A 14,476-nucleotide genomic window follows, 5' to 3' on the forward strand; every position below is an offset into this window, starting at 1 on the left:
AAATACATTTGTATGAAATCCAGGGTGGGCAAACATGATGTTATAACCCGGACTCACCTCTGCTTCCTGTAATCATTTAGTTTCTTATTGATGAGAGCTTGCCGAGAAAAACCCAAATCCTACAACACACATGAACACATTAGTAAAACGAATAATGGTAAAACACTGTATAAGCAAGTCTTTAAACAGAAAATAAAGGTGTACTATGTAAACAAAACACTATGTGGTTATTACTTTCTGTGCTAGTTCCTCAAATCATGACATACAATCATGCTGGCATAACTGCTGCCACAAAGTAGGGAACATATTATTTATTCCATATATTTGATTTTATACTCCTGTTAGAAACGGGTCAGACTAAAACACCTCAGTAATTAGTACAGCAGCTAAAAACTAATGGCTTTTAAAAATCCTGAAGTTATGTTTCAATTATTAGATCTCAAAAAAAAGCTGCAGAGTTTAAATTTTTTCATTTTCATTTATGCATTTTCTCTTGATTTTAGCATAGCCAATTAGTCTTTTGCTGCTGGGGATCCCGATCAAGGAGGGTATATTCATCTGGCCCACGCCCCCTCTGATGCATGCACCCTTGACCCCTTCTTATTCATCCATACTGCGTTGGATTCGCACATGAGGCCGGATATCCACACTTTACATTTTCAGCATTTAGGAGACACTTTTATATACTGTCTAAGCAATTGAGGGTTAAAGGCCCAACCGTGGCAACCTGGAAGTGATGGGGCTGGAACCAGCGACCTTTCAATTACTAGTCCAGTACCACTGGCTACAACTGCCTACTTCTGTACAGGCATCTCAGGCTGCTGACCAGGGTCCTTACACAGCATTTTAAAACCCCACCCACTTATTAGTACAGCAGACTCGGTAGCCAATTTTGTCTGCTGCAAGCACTGTTAATTGTGCCCGGTAGAGGGCGCCCAGCCGACCGGTAGCAGAGCCGAGACTAGAACTAGGGAGTTAGCAGAATATCCTGCAGCGCCACTGCGGCCAACAATTGCAGAAGTAAAAAATGTCAAATTGTAAAGAATTATGTAATTACATTTGGTGAGAGCTTTATAAGTTTGTCTTTTATCAGAAAGACTTTGGTCGGTGGTATTTAAAAACATTTCCTGCTCGCTCACCTCACTCTCCATCTTGCTGCTATCTCCAATCACTCGGATCCAATCCAGCATGTCGTCTCGATCCTCGGCCTGCAGCAGGTACTCGCAGAAGTCCTGCGTGGTCAGTCGAAGTGCGTTCTTGCGCTTCGTCTCACTGTACGCGATGTCCACCAGGCAGCCGCTGATCCTGATCACATGTTCGTCCTCGGACCCGCCTCCCAGAGCCGAGCCCTTGAGCAAAGCCTCTCGCTTGTCTTTGTAGAGGTGAAGAGAGTTGCAGCGCAGCACCGAGAAGACGCGTCTCCAGGGACGAATTGCACTGCCCACCTTCTAGAACAGGAACACACGTGCAAAACAGAATAGATTATTCAGAACACTTATTTATGGTCTTACCCTATTCAGACCTGTATTTACTGTGAACGTTTGTTTCTCACCTTGCCCTTTTCTGTGTGAATCTGTTTGTAGTGAAGCCAGCCCTCTTTCCTGATATCAGTGTAGCTGATGCTGCCCAGCTCAGAGGCAGAGTGACGTTTAGATCGAGCCTCCTCAGCAGCACCAAGACTGTCCAAAGACTGAACACACAATTATAAAATATAAAGAATTATTTCATAGACATTAAACTCATGCCTGTAGCTTACACTCTCTAATAAATATGAAAACAATGAAGCCTATTGTAATAACAACTGTAATAACAATTATATTTCCCCTTTTTCTCCCAATTTAGTGTAGCCAATCCGCTGCTGGGGACCTTGACAGCGTCCAAAGAGGGTGTAGATTTGCCATGTGTGCATTCCACCAATCCCTTCTTATTCACTTAGGTGGATTTGCGTATGAGGTTGGCTTCGCGTACGGAGAGCCACGCCCCGATCTCTGCGCTCCTTCACTTTCTGTACAGGTGCCGTGGGCAACCAGGGCCCTTACACAGCATTGATAACCCCACTTAGTCCAGTCTTTTCCCACACAGCAGACTGGAGGCCAATTTTGTCTGCTGCAGGCACTAGTCAATTGTGCCTGCCAGAGGGCGCCCAGCCGACCCGGGAGCTTAGAATCTCGGCACTGGTGTGCTAGTGGATTATGCCACTGTGCCACATGGGCACCTCATAATGAATTAAATAGCCATTTGTTTATTAGTTAAGCTCATGGAAGCTTTGTTGATAGACACATTAATATTGTTTTAACTGACTTTGGCTCTGTATTCATAGACTGTTTGTTGGGAAGCATCCTGAGGTGGCATACAAGAGCCACTTTCTTATATATATATATATATATATATATATATATATATATATATATATATATATATATATATATATATATAATTCCAGTGCATTTAGTCACTTAAAATTTTTAAATGCTCGTAATGACACTTCATAGACAAAATAATGAGAAATCCTGACCTATTTAAAAAGGTGTGCTCTAATGCTTTGTGGCTTTAACAGATTATTATGAGTTTGCTTTCGACTGTTTTTATTGCACACTATTTGTTCTGTATATGTGTTTGAATGCTGAACTCACCCCATCATCAAAGAAGCTTTTTACTCTTTTAGGCACTCTCCTGAAGGGAATAAAAGAACAAAGAGTTTTATAATACAGTATAAATGATTCACTCTATACAGACAGACTGCCAGCAATCAGCCAGCAGAGGTCGTAACTGCATCAGTTATGAGAAATCCCCTCCAGCACCCTTCCCTTGAACATCAAGCCAATTAATCCCCAATCCCCCATAAATTAAACTAAAAACTCACGAGAAGGTTCGTCCGTCGTCTCTGAAGGTGTTGAGGCCTTCGTCGCATGACTTGGAGCGCTCGGTGGTAATGGCCAGCAGGTAGGACGAACGCCGACTGGATTTGATACTGCCTGCTCACAGACACAGGGGAAAAAAAGAGCTATTCATCGAGTCATTAGGGATCCTGATGAGGAGAAATGGAAGGGTACGAGCATTATGGGATGGGAGTTTGCTGGCGAGAGTAAAAGTGCAGAAGGGATGAAAGGATAGCAAATGCATGAGGGGTAAATCTGTAGGAAAGATGCAGACGGGATGAAGTGATGTCGTCTCAGAGAAGTCTGGTGTTCAGTAGTCATTCCGGTCGTAGTATAAGTGATGTACTGTTGTGTACACATGCAGGTCAGCATGCACTCATACGACGTTTTAATGTAGGTTCTACTGCATGCATGAGCTTTCTGGGTTCAGGGTGTTTCAATGTGGAATCATTATCAGGCAGGTAAAATTAGAGAGACAGTCAGGAGACTCTAGTGAGAGATTTTGATTTAAATGTGGGTGAGAATTAAGACTTTGAGGACTGTTTGGATTTTATAAGCCAGTGATAGCTCAGTGGTTAAGGTACTGGACTAGTAAACAGAAGGTTGCCGGTTCAAGCCCCGCCACCACCAAGTTGCCACTGTTGGGTCCCTGAGCAAGGCCCTTAACCCTCAATTGCTCATCGTGTTCCGCTCACTGTGTAAGTCGCTTTGGATAAAAGCGTCTGCTGAAAATGTAAATGTATAAGCTATTTTATGAAAGAGACTCTTTCCAAATCACACACTACTGTACTGAGAAGTACACTATATGACCAAAAGGATTTGGACATATAGTATATGTATAGTATAGTATATTCGGACATACAAGGTGCTGAACAACGTTGGAATGTTTTTAACTGATTTATTACACCTGTTAGCAAGTGCTGTGGCTGAAACACATGAATTCAATCATTATTAAAGGTGTCCCAATACTTTTGTCATATAGTGTATGTGTTTCCTAACAACAGTGTGATTTTATTCCGGTGTGACTTGCTGTTCCATCTCAGTGATGAGCGTGCACGTGTGTGTGTGTTTTTTAAGCATGCAGATTTGATTCATTCTCCGTCAATATGGCTTTGTCGGACTCACTGCAGTCGTGGGAGGAGAGGCGGCTGAGGGGGAAGGTGAAGGTGTGTGAGGCGGGACTGGTCCCCACAGCGGGGGCAGACCTAAGGCCACCGCTGGACACTACCGACGAGGCGGGGATGTGACACGCCCGCAGGTCTGCGCTCGGGCTGGTCGGCTCATCTGTGGGAGAAGACAAAGGGAAAGAGGAAAGAGGAAAGATTTCAGGAAAAGAAGACAGACAGGAAGGGCAGACAGAGGACAGATGGAGGCGTTAGGGAACAGGAGAAGCATAAGAAGGTAAAGCAAAGTTTACAGAAAGAGTAAAGAGTTTTGTAAGGTTAACAGGGGATTTACATCCTTATATACACACAGATTTAACATTTTACAAACAAATTTGTGCACGTCATCTATCACTGAAACAAACCACAGCAGTTTTTTACAGACAGGTATTATAAAAACCCTGAAGATCCTTTAACATGCACTTTAACTGCAAATAACACAAAGTTATAATGTTTAAGGATGTTTAATGGAATCAAACTAGATCATTAAACAGTGAACAATGAAACATTAAACGGCTTTAATCGTACCTGAGTGTTTGAGCTCCATGAGAAATGTGCTTAGTGGAAATGAGATATGTGAGCAGTCTTTGTACCAACACTTTCATGTTTAAGGTTTCACTTCTTTACTGAAGCCATGAAAGAGTGTGGATGTGTGTACATGTCATCACAGTGAATACAGGTACAGAAAACAGTCACACAGCCCTTAACCCTCAATTGCTCAGACTGTATACTGTCACAACTGTAAGTCGCTTTGGATAAGGCACCTGCTAAATGCCGAAAATGTTTGTTTCGCTCTACTAAACAAGGCAAGTGAGTGGCGTGAGGGCACAGCTGGAAAAGCAACCTGCATAGCAAAGTAACCTGGGTTCTGGAAACATTCGTTCCAGAGCTCTGGTCTGTGAGGATTTCTGTGTCCTTGTGGATTTCCTCTGGCTACTCTGGTTTTCTCCTTCCTCCAAAACATGAGGTTAACAGGTTAGAAACGTGAACTGACTCTCAATGGAGTAAAGTTAGGAAAAGTCAACATTGCCCTTCAAGAGACAAATGGCACTGAATTAATAAATAAATGGATGCCTCTTGCTAAATAAATCAGAAAAAGACATCCAAGTTTATGTTGCCATGTTAGTTACTTTGCATTTTACGTCAAGTTATGGCCAGCTATTTTTGTAACAAGGTTTGTAGACAAATTCTTAATGTTAACAATTTCCCTTGGGATAAGTAGTTCAGTTCAGTAGGCCAGTGATAGCTCAGTGGTTAATGTACTGGACTAGTAAACAGAAGGTTGCCGGTTCAAGCCCCGCTACCACCAAGTTGCCACTGTTGGGTCCCTGAGCAAGGCCCTTAACCCTCAATTGCTCATCGTGTTCCGCTCATTGTGTAAGTCGCTTTGGATAAAAGCGTCTGCTAAATGCTGAAAATGTAAATGTAAGTGATAAGTAAAGTATCTATGTATCTATGTATCTATGTATCTATCTATCTATCTATCTATCTATCTTCTGTATGATCACTAACCAGGAATTAAAAGGACATACCACAAAGTTAAATGACACCTCCAAATGAAAGAACTCAAGTTTGCTGGACAAAAAACTGCATATCAGTTACACAAAGGATGGAGCCAGTAAAGATACAGAAGATATTAATCGGAATTCACGCCCATGATCAAAGCCCTTAACTCTCAACTGCTCTGGACAATCAGAAATGAGCAGCTAGCACAAGAATAAATGTACAGTTTAAACAAATGCGGCCCATTTTTCTAATTCACCAAACTGATGGTGAGAACATTTTAAAGATGCTTTAAAGTCCAGTAGCATCTCAAACTCATTCTTCAATAACTCTTCAATTGTTGAGTATAAAGAAGCTCCGGTGCACTCGTGTACTCTCAGAAACACTTCTGATTTCAGTTCCTAATATATCTGCAGCAGCACAGACGAGCTCTCTCACACATCCAGAATTAATGAATACTTCTCTAGGAGAGTAATTCATTTCAACACGAGGTCTGCACAGGCCATACTAATCCAACAATACTAATCCAAACCACCAGGTGGAGTCACCACACAACACGTGTCACTGAAGACCAAAAAAGAAACGTGGACCTGTTGGATTTTCTCAAGAGGGCATAAACTGGCTGGTCAGGTGAACCCAACAAGCGTTAACAAACAGTACGTCTCCATTATATTAGCATGTTCTCCTTTTAAAATCAAAGTTTTCCTATTAATATTCATTCAACTTAAGGAATCACATTATCCTGATCAGGGCTGCGATGTGTCTGGCACCACCAGGAAACACTGAGCACATCTTGAGGTAATCAATCTACCTTCTGCATGTTTAGGGTGGTGGGAGAAAACAAGAGCTCAGAGAGGAAACCCACATGCACAGGGGGAAATGCCTCGACTTATACTGCCTAAGAAAAGAGGTCAAACTAGGATGAAATTTGATGGCTAGCCAGTGAACCACAAGCATAAACATTTCCCTTTACACTTGGACAAAAAGCAAAATATCCACTTATATTTTCTTTTCAGCTGCTCCCGCGTTTAAGGGTCGCCAAAGCGGTTCATTCTGGTCCGCATACCTGATCTCTGATTTGGCACTATCCCTGCTTTTGCGCTGGATGCCGTTCCTCACACAACCCTTCATATCTTCTTTGGGGTTGGGACAGGGACAAAAAGCACATCGACAAGTGCACATCCCGATCCTAGGCTGTCCGACCACCCCTTTCAGACATAGCCAATCACGTCTGTGTAGTTGCCTGACCAGCTCATAACACAGCTGAGATTCGAACCCCGAAACTCAGCAGTAGTGGGCTAGAATATTTTACAGCTGTGCCACCAGATCCACATGTGCTTTACACTCCAAACTAACACAAAACCACTTCATCGTGTGTTTATTATTTAAAGGCATAATCAAGTTGTCCTGTCCTGATCAGAATCTCTGAATGCTGAGCTGCCACATGCACACTGAGGGTTTGTGAGGGTGCGTTATAAATCAGCACTCTTTCCCCCTTGAGATATGTCGCTTAGAGATCTGTAGCTTTCCTGGAGCTCAATCAGATTCTAACGCCAGCTGTTGTAAATCAATATGACATTAACTTCTTTGCGGATATCAGCTAACCAGTTAATCATTAACATTTCTATTTTAAACCCAGGTCCCCAGACATTCCCACATTTTTTCCTCTCTTAAACTTTGCTCTCTAATAGACAGACTGCAGGGGCGGAAATGTTCCCAATCTGGGATGCAGATTCTCGACTGGGTCTGTTTTCCAGCCACTGGCAGAAATAGCAGCACTGTGGGTTTAACAAAGGCGCTTATTACTGCAGGCTGAGCTAACACACACACACACACACACACACACACACACACACACACACACACACACACGGCCAGAGGAAGAACGTAGCATCGTTTAAAAAGAGAATATACCATTCACATGAGCATAATCCAGTCACTCTATAGATGCCATAGTCTGGAGTCTGGGGAAGTTTCTATTTTTACGGCTGCTCTGCAATGCAAAATACAACCTCTGTTAACTTCTGCTCGACTCCCTATGGCCAAATACTTCTACACTTCCTGCAGTTTTCTACCAGAGCGCCAGATCAACGAGACGACTCCAAACATAAAGGAAAACTTTCTCTGTCAGACTTTGTTAATGTTACTAACAAAGTGTTTTTATTTATTTACATTTTCAGCATTTAGCAGACGCCTTTATCCAAAGCGACTTACAGTACTGTGAGAGTATATTGTCTAAGCAATTGAGTGTTAAGAGCCTTGCTCAAGGGCCCAACAGCAGCAACCTGGCAGTGGTGAGGCTTGAACCAGTGACCTCCTGATTACAGGTCCAGTATCTTAACCTCCTGATCATGGATTGTCTGGCACCACCCAAAAACCCAAACATTCAATCACTTACTCAACCTCGGGGAAAGCTGAACCTGCCAGTATAGCTTCCGCATGTATTTAGGAGGTGGGAGAACTGTGAGATACTGGGGGAACCGAGATTCAAATCTGGACCTCAGTGGCGGTGGGCTAGTGTAATAGACCGCTGCGCCACCTGAGCACCATGCAGGGAGAACATCTGTCTGAAATTTCTGTAGGAGTTTGAAATGCTACCCCGTGTCCCTGTGTCTGTATGGGTTTCTACCTCTTTTAAAACATGCCAGTAGATGGACTGACTACTCTAAACTGCCCCTGTGTGTGTGTGAATACGTGAGTGATGCATTTTTCCTTCTTTGCACCAGTGTGTTTCTATCATTATTATTACTGTCCCAAAAAGGGAAATGAATTATATTTTGGTTGTAGAATAAAGCAGTAAGAATGGACCAAAAATGAATGTCCACACAGAGACAGGAAGCACTCCATAATTTTGGAGACACAATCTGGCCATGACGGAATGGTGGGTGCATGAGGACCCCCTCCTATTTCCAGGCATGGCACAATGGTACCATTGATGGCAAAAAAAGCTGAGTGTGCTGATTGTGTTCGATTGTGTGTGTGAATGTGTCTCACGCCAAAACTTCTGAAACGTTCTGCACCCCTTCAGTTTCCTTCATGCTTGTGTGGCCCGTGTTTCTGTGCCACAATGCTAGAATGTACCTACATTTACATTTTTGGCATTTACCAGATGCTTTTATGTTACAGTACTGTGACAGTATATATTGTCTAAGCAATTACAGGTTAAAGGCCTTGCTCAAGGACCCATCAGAGGCAACCTGGCAGTGGTGGGGCTTGAACCAGCCACCTTTCGATTACTAGTCCAGATTACCTGCTCGTTGTACCAACTGAAACATAACGTGTGAGGCTTAAATGGAACTTAAGAATAATTAACTCTAATCGTTTTTCTCAACTAAGAATGGAGTCTGTATGAGGGAATTAATTAACTTTGGTTTCTAAAATAGAAATGTATTGTATCATGGAGCAGAAATTGCATGGAAAAACTTTAGTGGCCTGTCCAGAGCGCTAAAACATTGTAGAAACCCTTTCCAGAAGAGTGAAGGCAGTAGTGAGTAGTGTACCTTTACTCAGACACCCTTATTAATGATATTTATATAATAATACGATGGATCTTCAAAAAATTTCCGCACTTTTATATTTTGGTTGGAAGCGGTGAGAGTGGGAGGTGGAGTAATCGGTTGTGTCTGAGAGATTGAGAGATGTTTATAGTCTGGATTTAGCTCCATCTGATTTCCACCTTTTTGGACGCTCAAATAAGCTTTAAGGGGAAGAAGATTTTCATGTGATGATGATGTGAAAGCAGTGCTGCATTTTTTTTGCTGATGGCATTAAAGTAGGTACGACCCTGGGAAAAAATGCATCAGAAGATAATTATGTAGAAAGGTGATGTTTTGTTTTTGAAATTCTTAATAAATAGAGTTTTAAAAAGTGCGGAATCTTTTTGAAAAACCCCTCGTATAATTAGTTTTAAAGTATATTTAATAGTCCAACAGTTACATTAATAGTAAAATGTATTTTGTAGCCTTGAGGGGGGTTTGTGAAAGAATCTTATGTAGGTAGCACTAGGGTTAAACACATTTTACTAACTTCCTTATATAGACACATGCAAAACCACACACACACACACACACACACACACACACACACACACACACACACACACACACACACACACACACACACACACACACACAACAATTCAGGCTTAAACGGCTGGAACAGCATCCAAAAAATGCAGCTTCCAAACTGCCTGTGTGTTTGTGTGTGTTTTCTGTTGTCTCGTTCTCTGAAGCTCAGCATGTCCTGACTCGTAATGTGAAAGCCGGTAGATGTTTGTACATCTATGTAACCCCTCCTTTCACCTTTGATTATACATTTTTACTATAACACACACACACACACACACACACACACACACACACAGCGTGAGCTAAAACATTCAAGATATTAGAACCAGTCACTCTATGCATTGTGTGTCCCTGTGTGTGCTCTGCATTGCATTGTCAGGACTGTAATAAGCATTTTGGGTTGTATGTGTTCGTCTGGTGTTCAGGGTGTGTTTTCTATGCAAAACTGGTTGTATTTCCTCAGACCTGAGCTTGTCACTGGTTTTGCAACCTTGTTTTTTTTTTCACTTCAGCCTGCAAACATGCAGCAGACTCCCGGCTTTTTGTTATTAGACTGTTTATCTGTTCAGATCATTCAGTATGGTCACGTGATTGTTATGCTCAGAACGGATCACAGGTTTATGGTGTCTGTGTTTCACATGTCAGGTGTTTCAGAGCGTGTCTATATAAAGCTTTGATTTTCTTATGCTTTACACCCTTTTCTGTTTGATTTTTTATCTGTTTGTGCTTGAACTGTTTCCTAGTGTCAGACAAGCCAGGACACGATAAGTACGAGCTACAGGACAGAACAGACACACTCATGCTCGTTCTGTATCATACACAGCTAGATTGATCAGCCAACTATAAGACATGGCCAAATATTTAAGTATTTGGATGCTCCACAACTACAGAACACATGCATTCATCCATTCTTCTTGAAAGGTTCTTCAACAGACTTTGGAACATGACTGTGAAGATTTAATTCCATTCAGCTACAAAATGATTACAAAAATTAGGTCTCAGTGGCACCTTAGTAAGCAAATTCCAATTCATCCACGTTAAACAGGGTCAACAAAGGCATTTAGAAAAGTATCACTGAAACAGGAACGTTTCCAAACTGTGGTTACGAAGTCGGAAACTCGCAGTTCTCCAGAAATGATCTGGAATCTGTGTCATTAAGATTTGCCTTCGCTGGAATTAAGGGGTTCTGAAATCAAGGCAGCTCAATCCAAATGTATTCATCAGTCTGCCAGATGGTAAAGTGTGATCACAGAGTGTCAAGTCCAATTTAGGTGTGCTTTATACCAGGGTTTTTCAAGCTTTTTTCCAAGCAACCCACATTTTGTTGATGATTTTTTGTTTGAATTCGAAATACACTCAATAAAAACGGTGGCAATCTGATCCCACCGTGGTTTACAAGGTGTAACATAAAGCCTCCACAAGGGGGTGTTCGTGTACAAGTTAAATTTTTATGTGCCTGTTAAAATTCGTTTGTTTACCACAACCCTGCTTTATACCACAACAAGTGGCCGCCTATAACGTGTCGTGTTCAACAGTGTCGCCAGTGCGACTCATTTTAATGCCAGCGCCTGTCTGTAGAGACTGCACGGTCCAAATCTATTATTACTAAATATCCTTAAAACAAGTTTTACAAGCATCTCAGCATGTACACACAGAATTAAGTAGCTGACACTTGGAAGGCTGAGTATAGCAATTAGCAATTTTCAGCTACTGATGATTCAAGGCCAGAGCATTAAAATATCTTTTTTCTATTTTTTCTTGCATTTCTCCCACAATTTCCTTCCCAATCTAGTCGTAGCCTATTACCCGATCACATTACATATCTCCACTCCAGCTGACGTGTGCAGTAGCCGACTGCATCTTTTCACCTGCACGAGGCGCGTTAATATGCGGATCAGCTTTGGGTACGGAGAGACGCACCCTGATTCTCTGTGCAGGATCCGAGTTTGAGATGTCTCAGATGTCTGTTTTAATGCCTCAGAACTGTAAAATTTCTTTGAGTACTTCTGCAAACACTTAACAAGCAAAGGACTGAGGATCTAAACACAGTGATTTAATGAATATAAAACAGGCTACACTGGCAGTTCCACTGTCCTAAATTTGGTGAAGTAATAGACATCACAGATTAATGTCACTTCACATGTGGCAGTGATCATTTAAAAAAACAACTGGATTGATAAAGGATTCTATAGCACAACAATGATCCAAAACTCAGATCAAAGTTCACCATAAACACCTTCAAGAAGTGCAAGCTAAAGCCTTCAGAACTGCCCTCCCTTTTACATGAAATATTATTGAACATTTAAGCATGGATCTAAGGGTAAAAATAAAGAGTAAAAGTTTTGTGTACCTCTGTTTAAAAACACGTGCATAAACTTAACAAACTTAAGAGATAATAAAAACTGTGTAATGTTTAAGAAGCCCGAAAATGAAACAGAAAGACAACAGCTAAACCAGCCCCCCAAAAACCCAGAGAAGAAGCAGAAAGGCAGAACCCACAGAAGAGGAAAAGCTCACCAATGAAGGGGATAGATGCCAGCGAATCATCCTCCACAGATAAAGGAACTAGATTACCATTGACACGCCGTTGGGACGAGGAGCTCTCAGAGTTCTGCTGGGCGTCCTCCGGGTCGGACGTGAAGAGGAACGGGTCACTGCCGTCGAGTGCCAGGGCATAATGTGGGGGTCGGTTGCCGTGACCCGCCCTCCTTCCCATGGGTGGCTTCTGCCTCAGCACCACCTCCTGTACCTGCTGTTTGATCTCCCCTTCCACCTCCGCTCCCTCTCTCTTATGATTGGTCGGTCGATGACTTCCCTCCGGTGCTTTACTTGCAGTGGTTGACGATTGTGTGGCCGAGTCACAAGGAGGAGACGGGATGCTGCTCTCCGGAGGACTGGTGTTGGCTGCGGTCGTCCAGCTGAGGCGTGGGCCTGAGTAGGAAGGGTCCCGGAATGACTGTGCATGCTGCAGGATTCGTCCACTCTTGCGGTTAAAAGACGGACTGTAGCTGCGGTAGCCGACCAGCTCCTGGTCGACGCTCTGGCACGAGGTCAGGCGGCGGCTCTGGGGTGCATGTTGTGACAAGTGCTGAGGTGTGTGTTGCTGCTGTTGAGTGGAGTGATGGTGCGGAGAACGTTGCGGCTCCGAAGACAGTTGGTGTTGCCGATGAGCCTGGCGGGTACTAGGTTGCGCCTGGCTCGACTGCTTGCCTGGCCACTGTGGCTGATGGTGCAAGGCTGATCTCTCTTTGTGTGGTGAGAGAGGGCTGAGTGCCTTGTCGATAGCCTCTAAGGAGCGGCCCGAGTGACCGTGGCGAGTGCGCAGGAGGCTCTCCGAGCGAGGACGGCTTTGGCAGATGGGAGCGAGGATCTGAGGCCAGGGAGGATGGTGTCCTGCGCCTGACTGCTGCAGATGTATCAGCGTGTCCTGAGAAGCGCTGTGGGGAAATTCAGCTTGCTGTCTCCGCCTGTTTCGACTTAGCTCTGCTAGCCGGTCCTGCGAGAAACTGCGATGGCGCGGGTGTAGCGAGCGAACGGCCGAGCGTTCTCGCTCTGACACTTGGTTGTAGTACCAGTTAGTGAGGGCCTGTTGGGTGCATTCGCTGCGGCTGGAAGGCGCAGGTTTTGGCGGGCTGCTCCACACCAGGCTGTCCTTGCAGTGGTTTTCAGTAAGTGCGTGGGGCGGGCTCGAGGAAGACGAGGACGAGAAAGATCTCTCAGTCATGCCGTACCGATTCTCCTCTGTACGATGGGCTGGGCTGCAATGACTGACGCCTCCTGCTTCGCGCCCCTCTGACGCCCAGGCCTTACTGTTAGTGGTGGGAACACTCGTCCGGTTATCGAGTGGTGGCGATGTGCTGGAGGTGGAGCTGGGCCAGCGGCTCCAGTTGTCCAACTGATTCTGTCCCATGTAGGGGGACCGGGATGTATTCGGGCAGGAATTGGGACTCGGCTGGGACTGGGATTGTGTTCGTGGTGGGTAGCAAAGAGAAGGTGGCGTCGGAAGACTCTGGGCTCCTCCTGTAAATGGCTCGTTCCCTTTCAGGTAGGCATCGTGAGAATACGCCTGCGATAGTGAAACAAAAGTAAACAAAGAGGAAGATCAGAAAACAGGAAATTGACTGTTAAATATTACAAAATGCTTTTTCAGGCTGAGAATTTTTGGTGTGACCTCTTGGGCTGCAGTGAGCTACAGTGAACTTAAATATGGTTGATTCAACTAGGCCAGAGGGGAAAAAGACCCTCGGTCAGTGATGTCTGCACAACAAGTGGATAATGATCCTGACACACACCCACTAATCAATATGAAACAGGTACAACAGCAGAACTGATATGTTATATATGTCATTTTAACCCTTGGTCATGGATGAGCATAACTTTCAGGTATTTGTGCACCTTAGTGGTTAGTTCTAACACAATTAACATAATTAAATAATTAAATTATGCAGTCGACAGAGCAACTCGGGGTCTAGCCCAGCCCCGCTGAGATCCCGGCTGGCCGGCCGGGCATCCACACGATCATAATTGCTTATTACTAAGTAAGGAGATGACCAAAGCCATGCGATGGATTGGCGCTCTGTCTTGCCACCATTTTATCGTGGTCAGGGTTGCAATGGGTCCGGCTTTCTCAGAATCACCGGGTGTGATGCGGTAACACACCCCAGAACAGAACATTAGACGAAGCCAATCATGTCTGATTGTAGACGCCTGGCTGGCCGATAGCACTGCTGGGGATTCAAACCCTGGATCCCAGCGATAGTAGGCTAGAGTCATTTACAGCTGCGCCACCCAAGCGTCCTCGTTACCTTGCAAACCTCTTTTAATAATTAGAACCAGGACAAGGTTCACGTGAACAGAGCAGACT

The 14,476-nt window shown here is 43.9% G+C and overlaps 1 protein-coding gene across 4 annotated transcripts in view; it reads right to left on the reverse strand.

Annotated features, from left to right (window-relative positions):
* Positions 1 to 14,476, reverse strand: part of arhgap23a (Rho GTPase activating protein 23a) — a 76,831-nt gene that overhangs the window by 11,931 nt on the left and 50,424 nt on the right. For all 4 annotated transcript variants that reach the window (XM_063018408.1, XM_063018407.1, XM_063018406.1 and 1 more), the window contains 7 exons: positions 12,130 to 13,678; positions 4,005 to 4,163; positions 2,864 to 2,975; positions 2,634 to 2,673; positions 1,553 to 1,690; positions 1,140 to 1,448; positions 58 to 119 (listed from right to left, as the gene is read on the reverse strand). In XM_063018408.1, coding sequence (XP_062874478.1) covers positions 58 to 119; positions 1,140 to 1,448; positions 1,553 to 1,690; positions 2,634 to 2,673; positions 2,864 to 2,975; positions 4,005 to 4,163; positions 12,130 to 13,678 — 2,369 coding nt within the window. The remainder of the gene's footprint in view (positions 1 to 57; positions 120 to 1,139; positions 1,449 to 1,552; positions 1,691 to 2,633; positions 2,674 to 2,863; positions 2,976 to 4,004; positions 4,164 to 12,129; positions 13,679 to 14,476) is intronic.

Source organism: Trichomycterus rosablanca, chromosome 22 (genome assembly GCF_030014385.1).
Source record: "Trichomycterus rosablanca isolate fTriRos1 chromosome 22, fTriRos1.hap1, whole genome shotgun sequence".
NCBI lineage: Eukaryota > Metazoa > Chordata > Actinopteri > Siluriformes > Trichomycteridae > Trichomycterus > Trichomycterus rosablanca.